The following is a 26,001-nucleotide window of genomic DNA, read 5'->3' as shown; positions in this document are numbered from 1 at the left end:
CCCTGTCCCCCTAGAATGCATTACAAAGGTATTTGGTCTCTATCTCCTATCAGTGAACCCAGTGCCCAAGCTTGATAGGAGCTTTCCAGCGATGTGTGTATATGTATGTGTGTGTGTGTGTGTGTGTGTGTGTGTGTAATAACACTTCATCTGGGCCAGGGAAGCTTCCAAAAATGATTCTGGTGCTCTTTGCATCACTGTTTTGAACCAGAACCAGCTCTATACTTACTAGTTGTGTCTTTGGGCAACCTTGACAAGCCTCACTTTTCTAAACTGTTAGATTAAGATGTTAACAGCCTGTCAATCTTAAATCAAGGCTTCGGCAAGGTCATTAATCATAGTAAATCATAAAGTAGTTAAGCCAGACCCTGGCATATATAGATATAATAGGTTATTATGATCTCTCAATAAATGTTAGTTTGCATTTTATTATATCAGTTTCCAAATGAACTGACCCACAGGGATCATTTATACATCTTGATTAGGCAGCCTTAATTGACTCACTCAGAATCTAATCCACTCCCATTCTATGAGATGAAAACACCCTATAATGAACTATTTGGGTATCACAAAACCCCCTTACCAAATAAGTTTCAAAGGGAAACAAACAAACAAACAAACAAACAAAAAACCTCTTTATGTCTGGTTCTATACTAGAGTTGTCATTGCATTCTAGAACTTACTCAATGCCCTGAATGACTAAATACAGAGAAAAAAAGTCAAACTTGCATTGAAATGTCTGTGGAAAGAGTCTCTAATGCAGCCCTTAAGACTTTCACGATGGAAAACAAAGATGGAAATATTTGAGACATTAAGTGTTCCCTGATGTTCTTTCCAGCCTCCCACCAGCCACAGAGTTTACCTCAGGGCACAGTTCTTCTGGCCTGTTCTTCAAATTCAGTTCCTGCTGCTTGGGATGGAAGAATTACCATAAAAGGATTTTGAAAGCTCAATAAAACAGAGAAACAGACTATAGGTCATCCTTCAGTGACAAAGGACTCTTGAACCCCCCCGCAAAAAAACTATAACAACTGTCAGTAAAATGTTTTGTGGGGAAGTTTTCAGGACTGCATGTTTTCTGGAGCATGGTGGCTTTAAGTAAAACCCTGCAGAACGTCAGTTCATGCAGGACCCCCAGGAGTCTGGCTCAGAAAACAAGACTTGGGGTGCGGTTGGGGCTGGGGAGGGTCAGAATGCACAGTGGTTTTATTATTTTTGGAACCGATCTCTGTCTTTGAGAAGGGGTTATTTGCATGAGCAGGATGTAAATGGCACGCTCCTTGGGGGCAGGGATTTCTGTTGGTTTGGTTCGCTGCTGGATCTTGAGTACATGAAGCAGTGCCTGACACATAGTAGGCACTCAATAAATATTTGTGCAATAAGTCATGACTATTCCAGGGCAGACAGACTGACAGATCTCTTTCCAAATGTTGCCCCAAATAAATGCCTCCTTCTCTGTGGGAGCTTGGCTTACAAAAAGGCCACACTAGACAATACAAACGTCCTGCCAAAGGTCAATTACGGGCACAAAGGCAGGAAATTGGGCTGCAGGCCTGAAGGGACAAAATGCTTAGCCTTACAATGGTGCTGATGAAAAGCAGCAGGTACGGCCCTATGGGTCTGGTCAGGTGGAAGACCTCCCAAGTTACATTCTGTTCTGTTGTTTTTATAAATCAATTGGGAATTTCCCCCTGCCAATCCAATTACTGCCTTTCAATCGTCAGATGCCGCTGTGCAGATAATAAGTTTTCTTCATTGCTGCTCATCAGATGGTATCTTTTTATTCATGGCTGCTCAAGTGTCTTTGGTTTCCCAGGCCCCTAAGTGAATGTGTAAATGAATAAGGTTTGAGCACTATGAGATCATGCTCTCTCTTTCCCACAATGAGTTGTGGATGCACAGCAGGTTAAGGCTGCATGCTGGCTTGGAGCAGTGAGAGTCTTTATCATTCAGGCACAGGGAGAAAAGGGGCAAGGGGAGATGGAAGGATCAGATTGCAACCCTCAAAAGCAGCTCATCATATAATTGGATCAGGCTGATGCAATCAAAGAAGCTGCCATGTGGTTTAGGCAGACAATGGCCCAAGAGAATAAAACGTCTACACAGAAGAGGGACAATTAGAGCATTGCCCAAGTTTCCGTCTTTCAGACTTTAGTCTTTCCAATCAAAACCTCAAAGGCCTTGTTGCTGTACTGTGGAGCCAGGGTACAGAACTTGGACAACGGACTCCAGTTCAGAGGCCTGAACTCCCCAGACAGGCTATGCATTTGCATCTTGGATGACTTGAGATGAACTCACTGAGAAGACCAATGATTAGGAGGCTGGAGTTTTGAAATCTGGTCCCAGCTTTGTCATTCTTGTATGACTTAGGCCAGGCACTTCTTTCTGTGGGACTCACTGTCCCTATCTGTAAAATAGGAAAAACAATCCTCTCTCACTTACTCTAAAGCTGTTGTGTGAGGGTCATGTGTACAAAAGTGCTTTGAAGAAGGTAAAATATAGGTAATACCTACATATAAAGCATTACTAGATGATGATCAACCCACAAGCCTTCATAGTCGTCAGCCTTAGCCTAACAAAGCCTGTTCTAGGACAGGGGTTAAGTACCAGGCTCTATCCTTACAGTTGGTTGGTGTCAGAGGCATTTGAACCAGAGCCATCTTGAGTGAGTGCTAAGACAATGAGGCTGGGACTTGCTGGGCTGCATTCCCAGAAAGTTAGGTATTCCTAGCCTCCAGATGTTTATGGTTAAGGGAACAGATTGACAGTGTTTACTAAACAGACCCAGACTTAGGAATGTCCTGATATCTTGAGAACAGAAGCACTCCTAATTTTGCTTTAAATATAATAATATTGATTCTTGCAAAATATAGTAATTAAGAAAATTAATCCTTTATCAAGAACCACTGTAATAGAGCACATCCCCTCGTGATCTTTTTTTATCCTATATATAAACAAGTCTTGTACCTAGGGTACATGCATTCCTCTTTACTTTCAGAAATGCCCTGCTCTGTCTATGGAGTAGCTGTACTTTCACCACTTCACTTTCTTAATAAACTTGCTTTTGCTTTGCACTGTGGACTCGCCCTGAATTCCTTTTTGCATGAGATCCAAGAACCTTCTCTTGGGATCTGGATGGGGACCCCTTTCCTGTAACATTGGGATCTCTCTAAAAAGAGCTACAAGCCACCAAAACTCCTCTCTTCCATGGGTGGAGAAGAAATAGGGCTCCAAACACTCTATGGAGCATCCATGACCAGCATCCTGGGCTGAGAAGCAAGGCCCTACACAGAGCTCCCCAGGGTTCTGCGTGACTCACAATCCAGCCACCTCCGTCCGTGTCCATGTCACAGTACACCTGCAGTGGCCGGCTGGCATCGCCGTGCAGGTAGATGGTGTACAGACCACTGGCGGCATTGCTGTTCTGCTGAACCTGACTGCAGTCCGAAGGGTGTGGGAAACGGGCACCAACTGGGAGCCAAGCAGAGACAGTGTTGTTAGGACAAGGGCAAGGAGGAAAGAGGTGGAGTTTCTCCCTATTTCAAGGCAATTTATTCTGTTTGGAAATTATTTCATAACTTCCTACTTCAGCTTCTTCACTCGTATCTTCTTCACTCGTATCTTATTTTTCTCATCCACTCCCCAAATGCACCAGGAAAAGGTGAAGTTCACATCACTTCCTCCCCCAACTCAACTCCCCCACAAAATAACACTCTATTTCACTCCTCTCTTTAGCCTCCCCACTGTGGGGTGGATTTCTTTTGAACACACAACCCCATTTCCACTTCCCCATGCCTAGAGAAATCAATAGTTCTGCATCCACTTGCTCCTCCCTAGACTCCTTTGCTAGCCTCTCCAATGCTGGTTCTTATTGCATGGTCATTCAGAGTACAGGATTCCACACTACCTGTGGAGAGTGTGGTAGTTACATTTCTGCTCCGCCGACTACCCTTAAAGGCAACAAGGGAGACAGGGTAGGTGGCGCCTTGCTCAAGGCCTTGCAACTCAAACCTCTGGTCTTCTCGTCCCAGCTGCATCTCCTACCAAACAAGGGAGAGATTAGACATCCAGTGACTCAGTTTATCACCCACTAGCACCCTAGGTGTCAATAGCATTCCCTGGTGCTAATGACAGAAGGTCTCTGAGGGCACAGTGTTTTGTCTCTCTGAAGCCTCAGTGGCAGCCCAGAATCGCAGTGGGTCCCAGCCACTTCTCTGGAGAGCCATGCCATGAAGAGTCAGCATTTAAATTAAAATAAGGTTATTTTAATTTGGAACTTCCCAAAAAGCATTACTGGGAGCATCAGCTGAGAACCAGCACCCAGGACTGCAGCTTCAGGATCACCGGCCAAGTTTCTGGGAGACTTTGGCCTTCAGATACACACAGGGGCTCTAACTATAGCGGCTACATCGCCAGCAGGAACAGGCTGGCAATGCCGGGCTAAGGAGAAATTAATAGGGGAGGTGAAACTGGCCATTGATATCTGAGACAAGGAGATAGTTGATATTTCAATAAACTTCCTTCTGAACCAGTCTTACTTCCTCTATAAACATAGGGCTAACCTTCCTAGCGGTGCTGTCATAAGCACTAATTAAGATAACAAATAAACCTAAGTGTCCTTCCTGTTTTATTTCCTCCCTTCTTTCTTCATTGGCAAGGAGGGAGAATAATAATTTTCCATTGGGACAGGTTTTGAAAATTCGCTGGCCTTCAGATTCTAAGGGGAGGTATAACCCTTGAAATAAGGGTTAATCAATTCATTCAATAAATATATATCAAACACCTACCATGTGCTAAGCACTATCCTATGCACTTTAGATATGGTGATAAATGAAACAGACAAACATAGAGCTTACATTTACTGGGGAAGGCTAACAACAAACAAAATAACCCAGGGCAGATGTACAACTAGCAATGTGATCAGTAAAGATCAGCAAGTTGCCGTGAGGCCAGCAAATGAGCTAATTGGCCCAAGTTAGTTGCTTCACACAGTAGAGAAGACACCAGGAGAAAAGACAAGGAATCCCCCATACCTTAACTGTGCCGTCTGGGAACTGGTAGGTCAGAATGTAGCCGTGGATCTGAGCAGAGGGGGGCGTCCAGGTCAATACGCCACCAGACTGCGTCACAGCAGATGGATGAAGGTTTCTGGGAGGGTCGAGTTCTGTATGTAGAAAGTCAGGTAATTGTTATTACTAAGATACAACTGAGGCAAGGTAATTTTTGAGACATCAGTTTATATTTTCCCCTTTCAAACCCTCCCATTTCTCCTCCTTCTTTCAAGCAGTTTGCAGGCTCTCTTCCTCCCTGCCACAGTGCCTTTCTGACTTTTGTTTCTAAAAGTACAGACCCATTAGAGACAAGAAGAACAGGGCATTGGGTGGGTCCCAGAGGAAGGGAATCTGGGCCCCCATTTCCCAGGCGGGTTCCCACAAAGTGGTGGATATTAACAGCCTAGATTGGCAGATAGATCCTCAGAGATGGCAGGGCTCCCAAAAGGATGTGGAAAGATAAGAGGGCCACAGATCTGAAAGGGCCCTGCACAAAGAAACCAGGGTGACTCGGCCTGCCTGGAAAGTTGCCTGAAATGCTGGATGGGCCCCAATGCCTGTCACTGGGAAACTACCCAAGACTTATATACAGCCCTGAGGAAGGAGCTCACCCTAAGTAGAATATGGGTATGATTGAAATTAAGTTGGCATAGAAACAAAAATTTGGCCAGGCACGGTGGCTTATGCCTGTAATCCCAGCACTTTGGGAGGCCAAGGCGGGCGGATCACAAGGTCAAGAGTTCGACACCAGCCTGGCCAATATGATGAAACCCCATCTCTACCAAAAATACAAAAATTAGCAGGGTGTGGTGGTGAACGCCTGTCATCCCAGCTACTCAGGAGGCTGAGGCAGGAGAATCGCTTGAACTGGGGAGGCGGAGGTTGCAGTAAGCCAAGATCACACCACTGCACTCCAGTCTGGGTGACAGAGCGAGACTCTGTCTTAAAAAAAAAAGAAACAAACAAAAAGTTATGTTTCTTACATATTGTTACATATTGAAGTGTGTGGCCTTAGATGCATACCTAGTAGAGAAAGAAGAGAAGAAGGGGAGGGAACAGGTGCTTGTATAGAGCAGAGAGACAGAGAGAAAGAAAGAAAGAAACAGAGAGAAGAGAGAGAGAGAAACAAAGAAAAAGAAGAGAGACAGCGAGAGAGAGAAAGAGAAAAAAGAAAGAAAGAAAGGAAGGAAGGAAGGAAGAAAGAAAGAAAGAAAGAAAGAAAGAAAGAAAGAAGGAAAGAAAGAGAAGGAAGGAAAAGAGAAGAAAGGAAGAGGTGGGGGAGGGAAGAAGGAAAGAGAAGGGATATAGGAAAAGCAGAGCTTTTCTTCTATGTATTTCCTCACCCAAACACTAGAGGGAACGCGTGGGTAAGCAAGTGTGCACTGTAGACCGGGAAAACAGAAGCTCAGCAAAAACACTGGTCAACATCATAACTGGTCAGAAGGCTCTTTTTTTTTAACCAAAAGATAAACCAAAGATAAAGATAAACCAAATCTTTATCATAACCAAAGATATGAATGGAAATTTCTCTTTTGAAAAAGCATTATCATAGAAGGTCATTTTAATTTAGAACTTCCCAAAAAGACATCTCCAGGCTATTTTCTACCCAGTAGCATTTCAGCTGAGAGCTGAATTGCAGCATTTTAATAGAAATCAGACAGCTGTTGTTTTGAATTAGGATGTTTTGACAAATTTTGAGTTTCTGTAATATCAACTTGGTTTTATTTTCTAAAGCATAACATCTGGCATGGATTTTATTCTATTCGTCTCACAGAAAAACTGAATTTCCTGATTTCAGAATCAAGGCAAAACTGTGGCTATTTTAATATCTGAAGCAATCTCCTGCCACCTCTTTGACTGCCCGCCACTCCCTGGTTATGGACTTGAGATGCCTGTCTTAGTTACTATGAAGCAGGAAAATGAGAATCTTTTTATTGCTGTCTTCAAAAATGGAGAAGGTGAAACCAAGAGAAGATACACAAGGAAGAGGAGAAGAAAGGAATAAGGGAGAAAGGAACAGAGAAAGGAAGGGGAGAAGGAGGTAGGAAGTGGGAAAGAGGGAAGGAGGGAGAACTGGCTACTGGTTGCATCTGGAGAGCAACACTGCGTACTAGGGAGTCCGGGACAGACAGAGGAGTTTGTTTGTTTGTTTGTTTGCTTTTGAGATGGAGTCTCGCTCTTGTTGCCGAGGCTGGAGTGCAATGGCGCAATCTTGGCTCACTGCAACCTCCTCCTCCTGGGTTCAAGCAATTCTCCTGTCTCAGCCTCCCAAGTAGCTGGGATTACAGGCACCTGCCACCACACCCGGCTAATTTTTGTATTTTTAGTAGAGACGGGGTTTCTCCATGTTGGTCAGGCTGGTCTCAAACTCCTGACCTCAGGTGATCCGCCCGCCTCGACCTCCCAAAGGGCTGGGATTACAGGCGTGAGCCACCGCGCCCGGCCGTTTTTTTTTTTGTTTTTTTTGTTTTTTTTTTTTCCGAGACGGAGTCTCGCTCTGTCACCCAGGCTGGAGTGCAGTGGCGCGCAATCTCGGCTCACTGCAAGCTCCGCCTCCCAGGTTCACGCCATTCTCCTGCCTCAGCCTCTCCGAGTAGCTGGGACTACAGGCGCCCGCCACCACGCCCGGCTAATTTTTTGTATTTTTAGTAGAGACGGGATATTTCACCGTGGTCTCGATCTCCTGACCTCGTGATCCGCCCGCCTCGGCCTCCCAAAGTGCTAGGATTACAAGCGTGAGCCACCGCGCCCGGCGCCCGGCCGTTTTTTTGTTTTGTTTTGTTTTGTTTTGTTTTAACACATCTCTGTTTAGTTTGAAAATATTTACTATAAGCATATATTACTTTTTAGATTAAAAATGCAAGCTAATTTTAACTAATAAAAATCATAGAAAAATTCAAGACATCTCTAGGTCCCGTGGCAACACTTGGTGCGCTCAGCCATGGATGGAATGGACAGACCTTGCCCATACTGAAGAGGCTCATAGACCTCAGGGTGGGCACAGTGCTCTCTTCCAAGTGCCTCTGGGTTCTGACCTCCGTGATGCTCCACCAAGACCAGAGGCCCCATCACACACACAAAATACATGCAGTTCAGGCACCTTTCATCATCAACTGAGGATGGAATGGAGAAAGATGCACCCCCATTGCCCCCATGCTGGAAGATGGAAACAGAAGAGGCTCCTGCCTCTATCTTCTCCCAACCGCAGCTGAGGCCCAACCATTTTCTCCATAGCAAGTGTGGAGAGTCTGAGCGCTGGGCCAGGTGGAGGGGTGAGGGAGGCCACCTTTGACAGCAGCACTCCGTCTACACTCTCTCATCTTATCTGAGCTGTTGTGTCAACTTAATTAGCTCAAAGATGTAAAAAAGGAACCACTTAGAAGAATGTCCTAGGGTAAAGCAACCACCCTCCTGCTCTCCTCTCCAGCCCACTGATGGAGGAAGGTTCTCTCCTGGTAAGTGTGAGGGGTTCCCCTGGCCTGGTCCCTCTCAGTACCTGTCTGGGCCTTGGTGTCGGCCTTCTTGCTCTCCTGGGCCCCCTTTTGGGCCCACACATGCACCATGTACTCCATGCCCGGTCTCAGGCCCGTCAAGACAGTGCTGCTGTGCTCCTTCCCCACCGGAACCTCCCTGGTCTCTCCGTCGGCAGAGGTGTAGCGCACGACGTACTTGTCAATGGTGGCCTGCACCGGGTCCCAGGAGACAGTGGCCATATTCTCTGTCACCCGGTCGGTCACCAGGTTTTTGGGGCTGTCAATTTCTTTTTAAAAAGATTTAGAAAAGGCTAAACTTTAGAACAAAGGAGGACATCCCATCTACCACCCCATCACCAGGAGCTCTCCATCATGTTATCATTAATAATGGTAGAATTCCACTTAAAACACGAGTCAAAGGCCCCTGGTCTCCATTTCCAAGGAAACAAACCACTGGATATAAAACTGGAAGGAATCAGATTGTCTCCCACTTTTTAATATAAAAAATTTCTGTCCTTGTAATTCTCATCAAAATAATAATAAAACTTCCTGAGCAACAAGATAAGCCACCAAAACTGCTGTGGATATAACCTCTTTTCTGATCTCCCTGGTATCTAGTTATTTTGTTTCACAGAATTTGAGAGCCAAGAAGTCATATCCTCCAACCTTTCTGACTTATAAAAGGGGAGGAGAATGGAGGCCCAGGTAAATGGAGGGTCTAGGCTAAGTTCCTGTTGACATCTTATGTTAAAGCCAAGACTCTTCACTCTGAATTTTGGGCCTTCCCACCCTCTCAAGGACTTTGCTGCGGATCTGCCCTTTCTCTCCTGTGTCATCAATCTCTTCTTCTCTGTCACCAGTCTCAGACAAGCAAGGTCTAGAATTCCCCATCCTCTCCCATATCATTCCATTTCTCTGCAACCTTAAACTGACAGATTGTCTCAAGAGAAATGTCTATAAACCTTAACTTCACTGCTCACTCTCCAATCAATCGTGTTTGCATCTTTCTATGCCACACAACTAAATCTGCTATTCTAAGTCACCAACAACATCCGTGTTGCCACATCTAATGGATACTTGCCATTCTCAACTTTACACTGCTTCTGGGTGGCGTCTGGCAGAGCTGATCCACTCTTTCCTTCTTGAAACACTCTCAACCCTTGGCTTCCATGACTACACACTCCCTTGATTTTCTTAACTCACTGGCTCTTCTTCAGTCCTTTGTTAGCAACCGTCAAACACTGGAGCACCCAAAGCTCCCTTTGTTATTTGTTGTGTTTTGTTTTGTTTTGTTTTGTTGATACAGAGTCTCGCTCTTTCATCCAAGCTGGAGAGCAGTGGCGCCATCATAGGTCACTGCAGCCTTGACCTCCCTGGCTCAAGCAATCCTGCCACCTCAGACTCCAGAGTAGCTGGGAATACAGGTGCATGCCACCACACTCAGCCAATTTTTGTATTTTTTTTGTAAAGACAGGATTTCACCAGGCTGGTCTTGAACTCCTGAGCGCAAGCAATTCACCTACCTCAGCCTCCAAAAGTTCTGGGATTACAGGTGAGAGCCACTGCACCTGTCCCAAAGCTCCCTCTTTTCCTCTCTCTACTTTTCCGCCTAGGTGATCTCACTCATACCCATGGCTTTAAATACCAACTGGATGCTAATCGCTCCACAATATCTATTAATTCTGAGCCCCTGACTAGCTTATACAACTGCATCTCCACCACAGTGCCTGGCCTGTATTAGACACTCAATAAATATTTATGTAATCAATAAATGAATCACTCAATTAACCAAGGAATCTCACAAGTATCTTGAACTTAAATATTTAAAAGTCTTGATGTTCCTCCCCAAACTTTTTATTTCTCAGTCTCCCCTCTCAAGAAATGGTAGTCCAATCTCCCATGTTGCTCAAATAAAAAACACAGGTCATACTTGAGTCCTCATTTTCTTCCTACCCCACATCTATCAACAGGTATTATCATCCATACCTCAAAAATATATTCCAGACATCCCCTCTTCTCTATCCCTTTTGCCATCATGCTTATCTAGACAATCAGCATTTTGCACCCAGACTTTTCTAGCAGCTTCTCTACGAATCTCTCCACTTCTATCCTTGTCATTTTCTCCATTTATTCTCCTCACTGTGGCCTGGAAAATGTTTTTTAAATGAACACTGCATCATATCACTCTTCTAGCATTAATAAATATAGCCCATTTTGTTCTCTAAGCACCACATGGTCCTGGCTGACCTGCCCCTGCTCCTCCCACCTCATCTTAGGCCACTTGCTCTCCTACCCTCTATGCTCCAGCAAAACTGGCCTCTTTTCATTCTCCAACCATCCCAGGTATTGTTCCAGCCGAGGGACATCACACATACTCTTCCCTTTGCCAGAAATGGCTAGTTTTCGCCAACATCCATTCTCCCCCTTCTTCTGTAAGCACACTCACTGTCCAACAGATCTCTCTGCAATGATGAAAGTGTTCTATAATCAACACAGTCCGATACTGTAGCCATTAGTCACAAGTGGCTACTGACCATTTGAAATGTGGCTAATCCAAATGAGAAAAATTTTTTTATTTTAATTATTTTTAATTAATTAAAATTTAGGCTGGGCATGGTGACCCATGCCTGTAATCCCAGCACTTTGGGAAGCCAAGGCAGGAGGATCACTTGAGCCCAGGAGTTCAACATAGTGAGACCCCATCTCTAAAAAAAATAAAAAATTAGCCAGGTTTAGTGGCACGTGCCCATGGTCCCAGCTACTTGGGAAGCTAAGGTGGGAGGATGGCTTGAGCCCGGGAGGTCAAGCCTGCAGTGAACCATGATCATACCACTGTACTCCAGCCTAGCTAACAGAGTGAGACCCTGTCTCTGAAAATAAAATAAAAATAAAAATAATTTTAATAGCCACATGTAGCTAGCAGCTGCTGTGTTGGACAGGACAGCATAACCAAAGCAAAGCTGGGCACAGGGCCATCCAGCTAAAGACCTCATTTCCTAGCTTTTTTTGCAGTGAGGTCTGTCTGGGACCTGGCAATGGAACATGAGAAGGGCTGATGTGTGCAATGTCCCAGTGATGCCCTGACCTTCAGCATGCCTCTTCCCACTGGCCACAATGCAGACAGGGTGGTGACCAGGTAAAGGAGGGCAACTTGCTAGGGATGACTAAGCAACTATCACAGAAGAAGCCTGGGTCTCTGGGACGAGGAGCTACCATATCAGCCCTGGCCATTCTACAGAGAGGAGTACACTCCTTTCCTGCTGAAGCAACTGTTATTTGAGTGTTTCTGTCTATGTATATCCTATTACTACTCACCCTTCCCATCTACAATACATCCTTACCCTGTAATTCTCTATACCTACACCATGTTCATCTCCTTCATAGAATTTAGCACAATTTACAGTTTTAAATGTGTTTTCTTATTTATTGTCTATCTTCCCACTAGACTTCAAGAGAGTAGAGATATTTGTTTTGTTCACCACTGTGTTCCCCAGGCCTGGCACTTAGAGAATGCCCATTAAAAGTCAGCTGCCTACTGCAAGGAAACAGGGCTCCAGCCACCCAGGTGAATACTTGCTCCTTTCTATCACACAGCGTCTATTCAGTCAAACCTACACAAAGTAGCTTGCCACAAAACAGGTTTTTAATCAGTGGCTTTAAGAATTTTATATTGGTTTTACATTATTTTCTATAATTTTGTATAGCTGAGAGACACAGTGATTAAAAACACAGGCTTTAGAAAGAGTTTTAAGACATTCATGGGGCCAGGTGCAGTGGCTCACACCTGTAATCCCAGCACTTTGGGAGGCCAAGGCAGGTGGATCACGAGGTCAGGAGATCAAGACCATCCTGGCTAACACAGTGAAACCCCGTCTCTACTAAAAATACAAAAACAAAATTAGCCGGGCATGGTGGTGGACATCTGTAATCCCAGCTACTTGGGAGGCTGAGGCAGGAGAATGGCGTGAACCTGGGAGGTGGAGGTTGCAGTGAGCCGAGATAGCGCCACTGCACTCCAGCCTGGGTAACAGAGCGAGACTGCGTCTCCAAAAAAAAAAAAAAAGACATTCGTGGGACTGCTCCCACTGGGTCCATTACTATAGTTTTGTCAGACATGCTTCTTGAACCAGAGCAACTCCATCTTGAATAGGAACTGGATCAAATAAGGGTGAAACCTACTGGGCTGCATTCCCAGATGGTTAAGGCATTCTAAGTCACAGGATAAGATAGGAGGTCGGCACAAGATACAGGTCATAAAGACCTTGCTGATAAAACAGGCTGCAGTAAAGAATCCAGCCAAGACCCACCAAAACCAAGATGGCAATGAGAATGACCTCTGGTTGTCCTCACTACTACACTCCCACCAGTGCCATGACAGTTTACAAATGCCAAGGCAATGTCAGGAAGTCACCCTATATGGTCTAAAAAGGGGAGGTATGAATAATCCACCTCTTGTTTAGCATATCATCAAGAAATAACCATAAAAATGGACAATCACAAGCCCTCGGGGCTGCTCTGCCCATGGCTAGTAGCCATTCTTTTATTCCTTTACTTTCTAATAAACTTGCTTTCACTTTACTCTATGGACTTGCCCTGGACTCTTTCTTGCACAAGATCCAAGAACCCTTTCTAAGGGTCTGGATCAGGACCCCTTTCCTGTAACTTGTTGTTCTTTCTTTAGGTGAATGAAAGTTTTTGTTTGTTTGTTTTTGTTTTGTTTTGTTTTACAGCAAACTCTCCTAAAACAGTCTGAAGCCCTGAGGTTACAGATGCCAAAAGCAGCTGCATCATCATTCAGCTGCAATAGATCAACCTGCATTAACTCCCCCGGTTTGCTCTTCTCTTCACTCCTATTACCTGTCTGGGCCTTGGTGTCAGCCTTCTTGCTCTCCTGGTTCCCCTTCTGGGCCCACACGTGCACCGTGTACTCCACGCCTGGCCTCAGACCCGTCAGGACAGTGCTGCTCTGCTCCTTCCCCACTGGAACCTCCCTGGTCTCTCCGTTGGCAGATGTGTAGCGCACCACATACCTGTCAATGGTGGCTTGCACCGGGTCCCAGGAGACAATGGCTGTATTCTCTGTCACCCGGTCAGTGACCAGGTTTTGGGGGCTGTCAATGTCTGAAAAAAAAAATGCTGATCAATATGCACTATGAACAGGTGCCAGAGTGCAGAAACTGGTGGCCATTTTGCGTGGGGTGAAACCCTTTCATGTTTGGTGGGGTTTCCGCCTCATATGCTCTTGTTTCACTTTTAGCTGTTTCATGGACATCATCTTCTCCCCCAAGATATACCTGGCTCCTCAGGTAGAAAGCACAATAGATCAGAACCTGACAATCCAGGCTGTTACCTCTACCAAGTCTTTAGCAAAACAAATCTTTTATTCATCTAGTAAGGGTATATCAAGCCCCAACTCTGTCCATGAAATGTTCTAGACAGTGTGCAGAATCCAGAGTTGGAAAAGACATGGCCTCTGCTCACAAGGAACTAACAATTTTGTGTCTGGCATCATGTCAGTAAAGACCTCCTGTTTCATACTAGAAGATTCTAAAAGCCACTTCTAAATGTAAGCCCCTGGAGGAAGAGGGCGGCATCCTATTCTCCTGTGTTCCCAGTGCCTAGTAGTGGGCAGGGCACGTGGAAAGTGCTCACTATATATTATTAAATGAATCAGCAAAAAGTAAAACCCTGGTTGAATATTCTCTGGTATACCATAGATTCACTCATCATGCTGGTTTGCTGATTAAATCACTGTACAAAATACGGTTAGATATCACTTCCACTAAAGTAAGAATATAACGTAGGAGCTATCCTTATCCTCAAAACTCTGGCCAACGTACACTCTGCTATTCCACAAAAGGAATACGCTCCTTTCTTGTTTAAGCAACTGTTATTTGGTTGTTTTGGCCATGTGTATCCTATTACTATTTCCCCTTCCTATCTGAGAAACATCACTACTTCATTATTCTCTATACCTACACCATGTCATCTCCTTCATAGAACTTATCATAATTTCTAGTTATAAATTTGTTTTATAGTTATAATGTGATTCATTTGTCATAAAGCAAGTGATATACATCTCCTTGCTATGGCAAATGTGACATCTACATTCTTAAAGTCAAATTTTCAATATACTACTATTATTAACAAAATTTGATTTTCATTTTCTGTTCCCACTCACAAACTCACTAAGAGACCCTCGATACCGTCTACAGCAAAAGATCCATGCAATCAGAAGAGGAGTTGATGGACATGACCATGTAATCATAGCTTGGAGGCTGCTTTGTGGCCCTGACTTGCAAGGAAACTAGTTAAAGGAAAATGAGGGATGGTGTGCGCAATCTGTTATGAAGGGATGCCATCGCACTCTTCCATTAATCATTGATTTCTGCCAATGTCAGAGAAGGAAAACAAAACTTGTCATCCATTGACTTAGCATGAAAGCTCTTATATTCCCAAAGAACAATGCTCCTTACCTGTCTGGGCCTTGGTGTCAGCCTTCTTGCTCTCCTGGGCCCCCTTCTGGGCCCACACGTGCACCGTGTACTCCACATCTGGCCTCAGGCCCGTCAGGACAGTGCTACTCTGCTCCTTCCCCACCGGAACCTCCCTGGTCTCTCCGTCCTTGGCAGAGGTGTAGCGCACCACATACCTGTCAATGGTGGCTTGCACCGGGTCCCAGGAGACAGTGGCCATATTCTCTGTCACCCGGTCGGTCACCAGGTTTTGGGGGCTGTCAATGTCTGAAAAAAAAAATTGATGATCAATAAACACTATTAACAGGTACCAAAGAGTGAGATCTGGGCATTTTACTTGTGGTGAGGCAGTTTCCTGTTCTTATGGTTTCTCCATATCATATGCTGGTTTTCAGTTGTTTCATGGATATAGACCTTATCCCCACAGCTGGATTCTTGGATTTTCAACAAGGCAGCACAGCAGAGTGGTATGAGTACTAAATCCAAAGTCAGAAGAACGGGGTTCTAGTCCCAGCCCAGAGAGGCAGAGCAGAGGTGCAGGGTGGAGCCAGGTTACTAGCAATCTAATCCCAGCTCTGCCATCTGCAAGTTGTGGCTCTGGACAGTTCAGCTGTTACTGGCTGTGCCTCAGCTTCTTCATCTGTAAAATCTGAGATTTGGGTTAGATAAACTTTAAGGTTCCTTCAAGCATGAATATTCCATGCATGTAACTAATTTCATAACTTACTAACTTGTTTTTGTGACTTTGGGCAAGTTGCTTTACTTTACTTCTGTATTTGTAAAAAGGGGTTGTTAATGATTATTGCACTTATCACTCTGAGTAGCTCTGTAAACCAAGAGAAAAATGTTATGTAGCAAAGGGGCTTTGAAAATGTTAAAGTATTACAGTGTTTACCACTCTGAAGCCACAGAATATTTACTCTATAATTTAAAATGTAATTAAGGGCAAACCTACCTCTCCCCCTCAATTTTATCCACAAGAAAAAAAAGGTAGGGAAAAATAATATTAGTACATATTCTACAGTTATTGTGAGTATTATATGAGCTAATAACATGTCTCCTAGTGTGACATCAGCAAGATGGCCAGTTAGAAATCCCTGACGCTCATCTTCTGCACAAAAACAACTAAAAGAATAAACAATGACATTTAAAAAAAAATAACTAAAGGAGAGTGCAGAATTATGTCAAAGGAGAAACAGAAACTCTGGTGAGCACAGAAACTCAGGATAGCCACATAGAGAACAGAAGGAAACACTGGGACCCCACCACCCCATTGCCCAGCTAAGAACAGCTGGAAACCAGGAAGAACTTCTCCCTACAGCAAAACGTAAGCAAGAAGATCCCAGTAGCCCCTATCAGCACCTTGTACACCTACCGTCCTCACCACTGGGATCTCCTACAGCTCTCACAGGCACTAAGCCGAGCTGAGGGAGCTGCCTACACGCACACAACTGTGCTCCCTCAGAAATGGAGCCAACACTGTGCCCCACCCCCTGTGGCCTGCATCGCTATTGTGCTACACCGTCTTGGTGTCTTGGAACTGGAGCTACTGTTGGAATGTGTCTTGCTCTCGGGGTGAGTAGCCATTCACCCCTTCATCCCTAACGGTAAACTGCTGCTGAGACACCACCACCCAGTGACCTGACATCTCCAAGCGGAGCTGTGAGCAACTGTTACACCTTTCCCCATGGGGCCAAGCGGCAGTGGAACCACTCCACATCCCTCACCCCTACCCACTCATTCCAGAGCTGAAGCTGCATACTCTTTCCTCGGAGAATCAGTACTTTGGTAAAACAGCTCCATCCACTTCTGTCACACTAGACAGCACTCTGCTCGTAGGGGCCTGAGCTAAAACTGCACTAGTTTCAGCTCCTAAGTGAACAATGCTTTTGGCAGAGCCCTATATCCCAGGAAAATGGTGTTGAGGCCATCCAGAAGAGTCACATCCCTCAGGACTGAGCTGGAGTGGCACATTGCCCACTGGGGCATCAGTGCCTCAGCCAAGCTGAACAGCTGCACGTCCTAGGGCTGTGCTGACATAGTACCCTGGGTCCCAGGGAAATACAGCAATGGTTGGCTGAGACACCCCACCCTACTGGCCAGACAGCTCTAGTATTCTGCTTCCCTAGAGCTGAACTAGGCCCCTTGAGTCTGAGCTCCTGAGACACCCTTCTCCCAGGGAGTAGAGTCATTGTTGTGCTGCTCCCTGCCCTGGTACAGCCCAAAAAACAGTGTGCTTGATTATTTTGGGATGCTTGCTGCTGCTGCATGTGGCCTTACAGAGACTGGGATACTGCCAAGTCCCACCATTGTAGAATCTAGAATCACCACTACACAATTCCTCACCCCTAGGGATCCAAGTTGCCACTGAGCTCTATTGGTGCAGGTTCCCAAATTACAGCAATTACAGCCATATCCTGCACCCTGGTCTCACACTTCCAGAGCACTTCTTCTTCCTCCAAGTTAAACCAGGGCTTCACCCTGCCCATCAGGGGTAGAATTACAGTTACAAACTGACCCCCTGAAGCCAAGCTGCTATGCACTATAGGCAACCTATATCCAGCCCTGACACAGAGATCACTCTGCATCCCAAGACTCAAGTGCCACTATAGGTTCACAAGACCTTTAGCCTAAGTAAGACCTTGCCCCACAGTTGCTTTGAGCACCTGTACTGGAAACCCAGTGCCATGGCAGCTGCTTCTATGCCATGTCAGACCTGACACCAAGAGGGAGACTTTCAGCTAAGTCTTCCCATTATGGGGAAAATAAGAATAGAATAGCCCTTGCCACAATAGCCCTTGCTACCAAGGACATTAACAACCTATAGTGCCACCACCACTACCACAAACTTCTGTAGTCTAGGCCACTGATATGCCCATAGTTATTGCTGATGTCAAACACAGCTAAAGAAGCTGCACAAAGACTATACCACTGAACCTAATGAACCACCCTTCCCAACTGGCACATTAAAATTCAACCGAGGTAAAAGTATTTCTCTAAGAAAGCCACTCTAGAAAGGTTAGAAGAGGCAATTGTTCCACCAGATACACAGAACTCAATTCAAGGACACAAGGAACATGAAGAAAGCAAGAAAATATGACACCACCAAAGGAACATAATAACTCTCTAGAAACAGACCCCAATTAAAAAGAAATCAATACATTGTCAGAAAAGGAATTCAAAATAATGATCTTAAGGAAACTTAATGAAATTCAAAAAATACAGATAGACAATTTGATGAAATCAGAAAAATAATACATGATATGAAAGAGAAATTCAATGAAGAGACAGATATCACAAAAAAGAAACACAGCTAACGAATTCAATGAACGAAATTTAAAAATATAATGAAGAGCTTCAACAGCAGACTTGGTCTAGCAGAAAAAAGGATCTCTGAACTTGAAGATAAATTGTTTGACATTACCCAGTGAGAGAAAAAAAAGAAATAAAAATGAAAAAGAGTAAAGAAAGCCTACAAAACCTAGGGGATACTATTAAGTGAATAAATATTCATATTATAGGAGTTCCAGAAAGAAAAGAGATGTAAAAAGGTATAGAAAACCTACTTAATGAAATAATAGCTGAAAATGTCCCAAGTCTGGGGAGAGATATGAATATTCAGATCTAGGAAGCTCAAGTCTCTAAATAGATTCAACCCCAAAAAGGTCCTTCCTGAAGTATATTATAGTCAAGTTGTCAATAGTCAAAGACAAAGAGAAAATTCTAAAAACAGTAAAAGAAAAGTATTAGGTCACATGTAAGGGAATCCCATTAGACTAACAGCAAATTTCTCAGCAGAAATCTTACTGGCCAGGGGAGAAAGGGATGATATAGTCTGAAAGGGGAGGGGGCGGGGAACTGTCAACTGAGAATATCATACCCAGCAAGTCTATTCTTTAGAAATGAGGAAGAAACGAAGTCTTTCCCAGAAAAGGAAAAACTGAAGGAACCCATCACCACTAAACTGGATCTACAAGAAATGCTCAAGGGAGTCCTACATTTGGAAGCAAAAAGATGATAATCACAATCATGAGAACATAGAAAAGTATAAACTCACTGGCAGAGCAGATACACAAAGGAGAAAGAAAAGGATCAAGCCTCGGTACTACAAAAACCTACCAAACCACAATAATAATAATAGAAGAAGAAATTAACAAAGGATATACAAAATAATCTAGAAAACAATTTACAAATGAGGTTATCAATAATAACCTGAATGTAAATGGATTAAATTCCCCACTTAAAAGATAGACTTGCTGAGGCCGGGCATAGGGCTCATGCCTGTAATCCCAGCACTTTGGGAGGCCAAGGCAGGCGGATCACTTGAAGGTCAGGAGTTTGAGATCAGCCTAGCCAACATGGTGAAACCCTGTCTCTACTAAAAATACAAAAAAAAAAAAAAAATTAGCCAGACATGGTGGCACATGCCTATAGTCCCAGCTACTTGGGGGGTTTGAGGTGGGAGAATCACTTGATTCTCCCCTGGCCAATCTCTGAGAAGCAGAGGTTGCAGTGAGCCAAGATTACACCACTGCATTCCAGCCTGGACAACGAGTAAGGCTTTGCCTCAAAAAAAAAAAAAAAAAAAACAGGCTGGCTGAATGGATCTTTAAAAAATGACCCACTTATGTGCTACCAACAAGAATCTTCCTTCACCTGTGGAAACACATACAGATGCAAAGTGAAAGGATGTAAAAAGATATTCCATGTAAACAAAAACCAAAAGCAAACAGGAGTAGCTATGCTTATATGAGATTAAACAGATTTTTTAAGTCAAAAGTATAAAAAGAGGCAAAGGAGAGATATTATGTAAAGAAAAAGAGATCAATTCAGCAAGAGGATACAAGTGAGATTTATTCCAGGGATGCAAGAATAGTTCAACATACACAAATCAATAAATGTGACACATCACATAAACAGAATGAAGAATAAAAAAATACGATCATCTCAATAGATGCAAAAAGCATTTGATAACACTCAACAACATTTCACGATAAAAACCCTCAACAAGCTAGATATAAAAGAAGCAAACCTCAACACACTGAAGGCCATATAAGACAAACCCATAGCTAACAATACACTGAACGGGGAAAAACTGAAAGCTTTTCTCTAAGAACCAGAACAAGACAAGGATGACCATTCTTACCACTCTTATTCAACATAGTACTAGAAGTCCTAGCCAGAGCAATTAGGCAACAGAAAGGAATAAAGTGCATCCAAATTGAAAAAGAGGAAGCCAAATTGTCCCTGTTTGCAGATAACATGATCTCATATACAGAAAACCCTAAAAAGCTCCAGCAAAACACTCTTAGAACAGATAAATTCAATAAAGTTTCATGATACAAAATTAGCATTTAAAAATCAGTAGTGTTTCTACATACCAGCAATGAACTAGCAAAAAAAAAAAAAAAAAAAAAAAAAAATCAAGGAAGCAATCCCTTTTACAATAGCTACTTTTAAAAACACATCCATAAATAAATTTAACCAAAGAGGTGAAAGATCACTACAAGGAAAAACTATAAAACACTGATGAAAGAAATTGAAGATGGCACAAAAAAATGGAAATATATCCTATGTTTATGAATGGGAAGAATATTGGAAAAAAATTGTACTACCAAAAGCAATCTATAGATTCAATGCAATCTGTATCAAAATATCAATGACATTCTTTAGAAAAACAATTCTTCTTTTTTTTTGAGACAGAGTCTCGCTCTGTTTCCCAGGCTGGGGTGCAGTGGCATGATCTCAGCTCACTGCAACCTCTGTCTCCTGGGTTCAAGTGATTCTCCTGCCTCAGCCTACCCAGTAGCTGGGATTATAGGCATGCACCATCATGCCCAGCTAATTTTTTTTGCTTTTGTTTTGAGACGGAGTTTCACTCTTGTTGCCCAGGCTGGAGTGCAATGGCGTGATCTTGGCTCACTGCAACCTCCGCCTCCCAGGTTCAAGCGATTCTCCTGCCTCAGCCTCCCAAGTAGCTGGGATTACAGGCACCTGCCACCACATTCAGCTAATTTTTGTATTTATAGTAGAGACGGGGTTTCACCATGTCGGTCAGGCTGGTCTCGTACTTCTGACCTCAGGTGATCCACCCACCTTGGCCTCCCAAAGTACTGGGATTACAGGCGTGAGCTGCCGCACCCAGCCCTTTTTTTTTTTCTTGTATTTTTAGTAGAAACGGGGTTTCACCATGTTGGCCAGGCTAGTCTTGAACTCCTGACCTCAAATGATCCGCCCACCTTGACCTCCCAAAGTGCTGGGATTACAGGCATGAGCCACTGCACCCAGCCTAGAAAAAACAATTCTAAAATTAATATGGAACCACAGAAGACCCCAAATAGCCAAAGAAATCCTGAGCAAAAATAACAAAGCTGGAGGCATCACACGAGCTGACTCTAATATGTACTACAAAGCTATAGTAACCAAAACAGCATGGTACTGGCATAAAAACAGATACATAGACACAATGGAACAGAATAGAGAACCCAGAAATAAATCCACATATTTACAGCCAACTGATTTTTGACAAGTAACCAAGAACATTCAGTGGGGAAAGAACAGGCTCTTCAATAAATAGTTCTAGGAAAATTGAATATCCATATGCAGAAGAATAAAACTAGACCTCTATTTCTGACCTTATTCAAAAATTAAATTAAAGTGGATTAAAGAATTAAATGTAAGACCTGAAACTATGAAACTACAGAAGAAAACATTGGGGAAACACTTTAGAATATTTGTCTAGGCAGATATTTTGGGTAAGACTGCAAAAGCACAGGCAACAAAAGCAAAAATAGACAAATGGAAATACATCAAGCTAAAAAGCTTTTGCACAGCAAAGGAAATAATCGACAGAATGCAGAGACAACCTACATAATGGTAGAAACTATCTGCAAGCTGTCTTTATGATAAGGTATTAATAAACAGAATACATAAGGAGTTCAAACAACTCAATAGCAAAATAATAACAATCATCATCATCATCTTATTTTAAAATGGACAAATGATCTAAATAGACATTTCTCAAAAGAAGACATACAAATGACCAACAAACATTTATGGAAAAATGTTCAACATCATCAGGGAAAATGCAAATCAAAACCACATTGAGATATCATCTCATCCCTGTTAAAACTGCTATTGTCAAAAAGACAAACAATAACAGGTACTGGTGAGGATGTGGAGAAAGGGGAATACTAGTTCACTGCTGGTGGGAATGGCAATTAGTACAGCCACTATGAGTAAAAGCATGGAGTTTCCACAAAAAACTAAAAATAGATGTACCATATGATCCAGCAACCTCACTGCTGAGTAAACATCCAAAAAAAAGGAAATCAATATATCAAAGAGATATCTGCATGGCCATGTTTACTGCAGCACTATTCATAATAACCAAAATACTGAATTAACCTAACTGTCCACTAGTGGATGAATAGAGAAAGAAATTTTGATATATATATATGTATGTATGTATATATATATTATATATATATATATATATATATATATATAATATATATATATACACATATACACACACAATGGAATACTATTCAGCCATAAAAAGGAATAAGATCCTTTCCTTTGCAGCAACACAGATCAAACTGGAGGTTATTATGTTAAGCGAAATAAGCCAGGTACAGAAACACAAATATTGCATGTTCTTACTCATATGTGGGAGCTAAAAAAATTGATCTCATGGAAGTTGGGAATAAAATGATGGTTACCAGAGGCTAGGAAGTGTAGGGGTAAAGGGAATGAACACAGGTTGGCTTAAGGGTTTAAAAATACAGTTAGATAGAAGAAATATGTTCTAGTGTTTGATCGCACAGTAGGATGACTACAGTTAACAATGATTTATTGTACATTTCAAAATAGCTAGAAGAGAAGATTTGACATGTTTCTAACTCAAAGAAATGCCAAATGTTGAGCTGATGGATATCCTGATTACCCTGATTTGATCATCACACATTGCATGCATGTATTAAAATATCACATGTACCTATAAATATGTATATTATTAGGTATCAATTTTTTAAAAAAAGAAACAAATGTCTATTATGAGTTCTTAGCACTGAGTAGATGCCCAATGACCATAAGCTATCATTATTAACACTAGTTTGTTAATACGTTATAAATACAATAAATTATGCTCCTCCATACCACATACATAGAAGATACTTAAAAATACATTCACCAAAAAAAAAACTAGCACTTCTTTGTTCTAAATAATTCATTGCAAAAGCCGTTTTCCCAAAGTCACTTGCTCATACGTCCTATTACACATGTTGCTTTAGGCTGTAACCCCAAGAAAATGGATATCTACATTCCAACCTGAAGGACCACAGTCAAGGCAAGATCAACAACAGTTTTGTGACCCTTGGCTGACCAACCATTTTCACCCTATAAAAGACGTTAGAGAAGCCAATGAGGTGGGACTTGAAGAAGGGATTTATTTGGAAAAAGATACACTGTGAGTCCCATGCGTGAGGCCCAAGCCTTGAATACACAGTTTTCAATGGAATCCCTTACAGACTTTGTTTTGCATACCCTAGAGCAGCAGTTCTCAACCAGGGGCAGTCAGCAATGTCTGGAGACACTTTTGGTTGTCACAACTCAGTGTGGGATGGGGGAGACATCAGGGATGCTGCTAAACATCTTACAATGCACAAGATAGACCCCTGCAACAAAGAATTATCCACTCCAAAATAGCAATAGTGCCGAGGGTGAGAAAGCCCAAAGCTTGGGGAACCATACGGGCTGGTGTCTGACATATGCTAAAATATCTAAGAGGTAAGAAAATAGCTGATTGCTCCGACACAGAGCAAAGACAGGCTGTAGCATTGCAAAAGAGCTGCGCATCTGGTTGAATGGATAAAGGATGCATGCAGGTTCTCCATGGACCAGACTTGGGCCCAGACAGCAAGGTAGGCCTGGGGTTGTGTTAGAAGCTGTCCAAGAGGACCACCTAGAGGGGTAAGGCGACCCCACCAGAGAGGCGCTGGGGGAACCCCTGATGTATTGGCAGAGGAAGGGGAGTAAGAGACCAGTGGAAGACAGGCATTTGCCTACAGTGAGAGACCCAAGTGGAAGAGGAGCACAGAAGTGCTTCATGACCGAGTCAGCTTTAGCACTCATCAGGCTCCAGGGCAGGCCCGAACATCTGTTACAGTCAAGCACGACTTTCCAAGACTCCCGGCTCCCTCCTCCCTAACCCCTGGGCTCTATTCTCTCTTGATCCTTCACTTCGCTTCCTCCTGACCCCTCACCTCTCCTCGTCCTGACCCCTCACCTCTTCCCCTCCTGATCCCTCAACTCTTCCCCTCCTGAGCCCTCATCTCTCCCCTCCTGACCCCTCACCTCTCTTCCTCCTGACCCCTCACCTCTCTCCCTCCTGATCCCCCACCTCTCCTCCTCCTAAGCCCTCACCTCTCCTCCTTCTAACCCCTCACTTCTCCCCCTCCTGAACCCTCACCTCTCCTCTTACTGAACCCTCACCTCTTCCCATCCTGAACCCTCATCTCTCCTCTTCTGGGATCCTTACCTCTCCTCCTCCTGACCCCTCACCTCTCCTCCTCCTGAGCCCTCATCCCTCCTCTTCCAGGACCCTTACCTCTCCTCTTACTGACCCCTCACCTCTCCTCTTCCCAACCCCTCACTTGTCCTCCTCCTGATGCCTCATCTCTCCTCTTCCTGACCCCTCACCTTTCCTCCTTCCTGACCCCTCACTTCTCCTCCTCCTGACCCCTCACCTCTTCTCCTCCTGACCCCTCACCTCTCCTTCCCCTTGACCCTTCACCTCTCCTCCTTCCTGACCCTTCACTTCTCCCCGTCCTCACCCCTCACCTCTCATCAGTTTACCTCTCCCAGAAACGCCAAAGATAAATGGGTGAGAAACTGCATACAGCAAGCTAGAAGAGCAGTGCTTGAGGTAAACAGCAGAAAATACAAGATAAATTGTGCGTGTCCCCTCCCTGGAGCAGGCAGCTGGCCTACAGGTGGCCCAAGCCAAGAGAGAGGAGAAGACTTCATGTAGGGAAGTAGGGACTATTACATGAAAATAGACATAATTACATCTGGGGGACTAAAAATGACTAGATATTTGCTTATTTTTAGCTAATGAAACACTGTGATTATTTCTGCCTAAAACATTCATTCAGATGGCAGGAACAAAAACAAACAAGCTTGCAAAGGGTTTAAACAGGTGAGGAATGTTTTCTTAAGGGATTGATCACAATCCCTAAGTCTGGCTCCCACAGCATGATAGTTACTTCTTAATATTTACTCCTTGTCAAGGAGAAGCAGTTAGTGTGTTAATGACAAAGGTACTCAGGCAAAGAAAGAACAAAGAACTACGTGCAGTGGCCAGCCATCTTTAAAGACCAGAGTTTGGAGACCACCACTTAGGCATTCTAAGAGAGGCCAGTAAAAGGAAGTGAGGGGTACACAATGTATTATGGGAGGATATCAACCTGCTCTTCCATAAAGTCCCCCCTTATGCCAAGCTCAGAGAAGAAAACCCCACGTAGACAGACCCTGAGCATGGCATTGGCACAGCAATAATGCACACTCTTTACCTGTCTGGGCCTTGGTGTCGGCCTTCTTGCTCTCCTGGTCCCCCTTCTGGGCCCACACGTGCACCGTGTACTCCATGCCCGGTCTCAGGCCTGTCAGGACGGTGCTGCTCTGCTCCTTCCCCACTGGAACCTCCCTGGTCTCTCCATCAGCAGAGGTGTAGCGCACCACGTACTTGTCAATGGCAGCCTGCACTGGGTCCCAGGAGACAGTGGCCATATTCTCTGTCACCCGGTCAGTCACCAGGTTTTTGGGGCTGTCAATGGCTGGAAGGAAAATGTTTGGAAAGGTTTAAGCTCTGAAGCCATGGAAGACATATCCATCCCCCCATCTTCATCATTTTCATCTTCCAGAGCTCTTTTAGAACAAGGCAATGGCATTCTCATCCTGAGTCTCCGCTGGGAGTCTAAGGAGAAAGTAGCCCTTAGT

The 26,001-nt window shown here is 43.8% G+C and overlaps 1 protein-coding gene across 1 annotated transcript in view; it reads right to left on the bottom strand.

The window, feature by feature from the left end:
* Positions 1-26,001, bottom strand: part of LOC129469061 (tenascin-N) — a 72,748-nt gene that overhangs the window by 16,370 nt on the left and 30,377 nt on the right. The window contains exons 9-15 of the mRNA XM_055255231.2: positions 25,575-25,838; positions 15,001-15,267; positions 13,382-13,645; positions 8,548-8,811; positions 5,034-5,164; positions 3,908-4,040; positions 3,320-3,471 (exon numbers count right to left, since the gene is read on the bottom strand). Coding sequence (XP_055111206.1) covers positions 3,320-3,471; positions 3,908-4,040; positions 5,034-5,164; positions 8,548-8,811; positions 13,382-13,645; positions 15,001-15,267; positions 25,575-25,838 — 1,475 coding nt within the window. The remainder of the gene's footprint in view (positions 1-3,319; positions 3,472-3,907; positions 4,041-5,033; positions 5,165-8,547; positions 8,812-13,381; positions 13,646-15,000; positions 15,268-25,574; positions 25,839-26,001) is intronic.

The sequence above is a fragment of the Symphalangus syndactylus genome, chromosome 12 (genome assembly GCF_028878055.3).
Source record: "Symphalangus syndactylus isolate Jambi chromosome 12, NHGRI_mSymSyn1-v2.1_pri, whole genome shotgun sequence".
Taxonomy (NCBI): domain Eukaryota; kingdom Metazoa; phylum Chordata; class Mammalia; order Primates; family Hylobatidae; genus Symphalangus; species Symphalangus syndactylus.
This window is presented reverse-complemented; position numbering and strand designations above follow the sequence as displayed.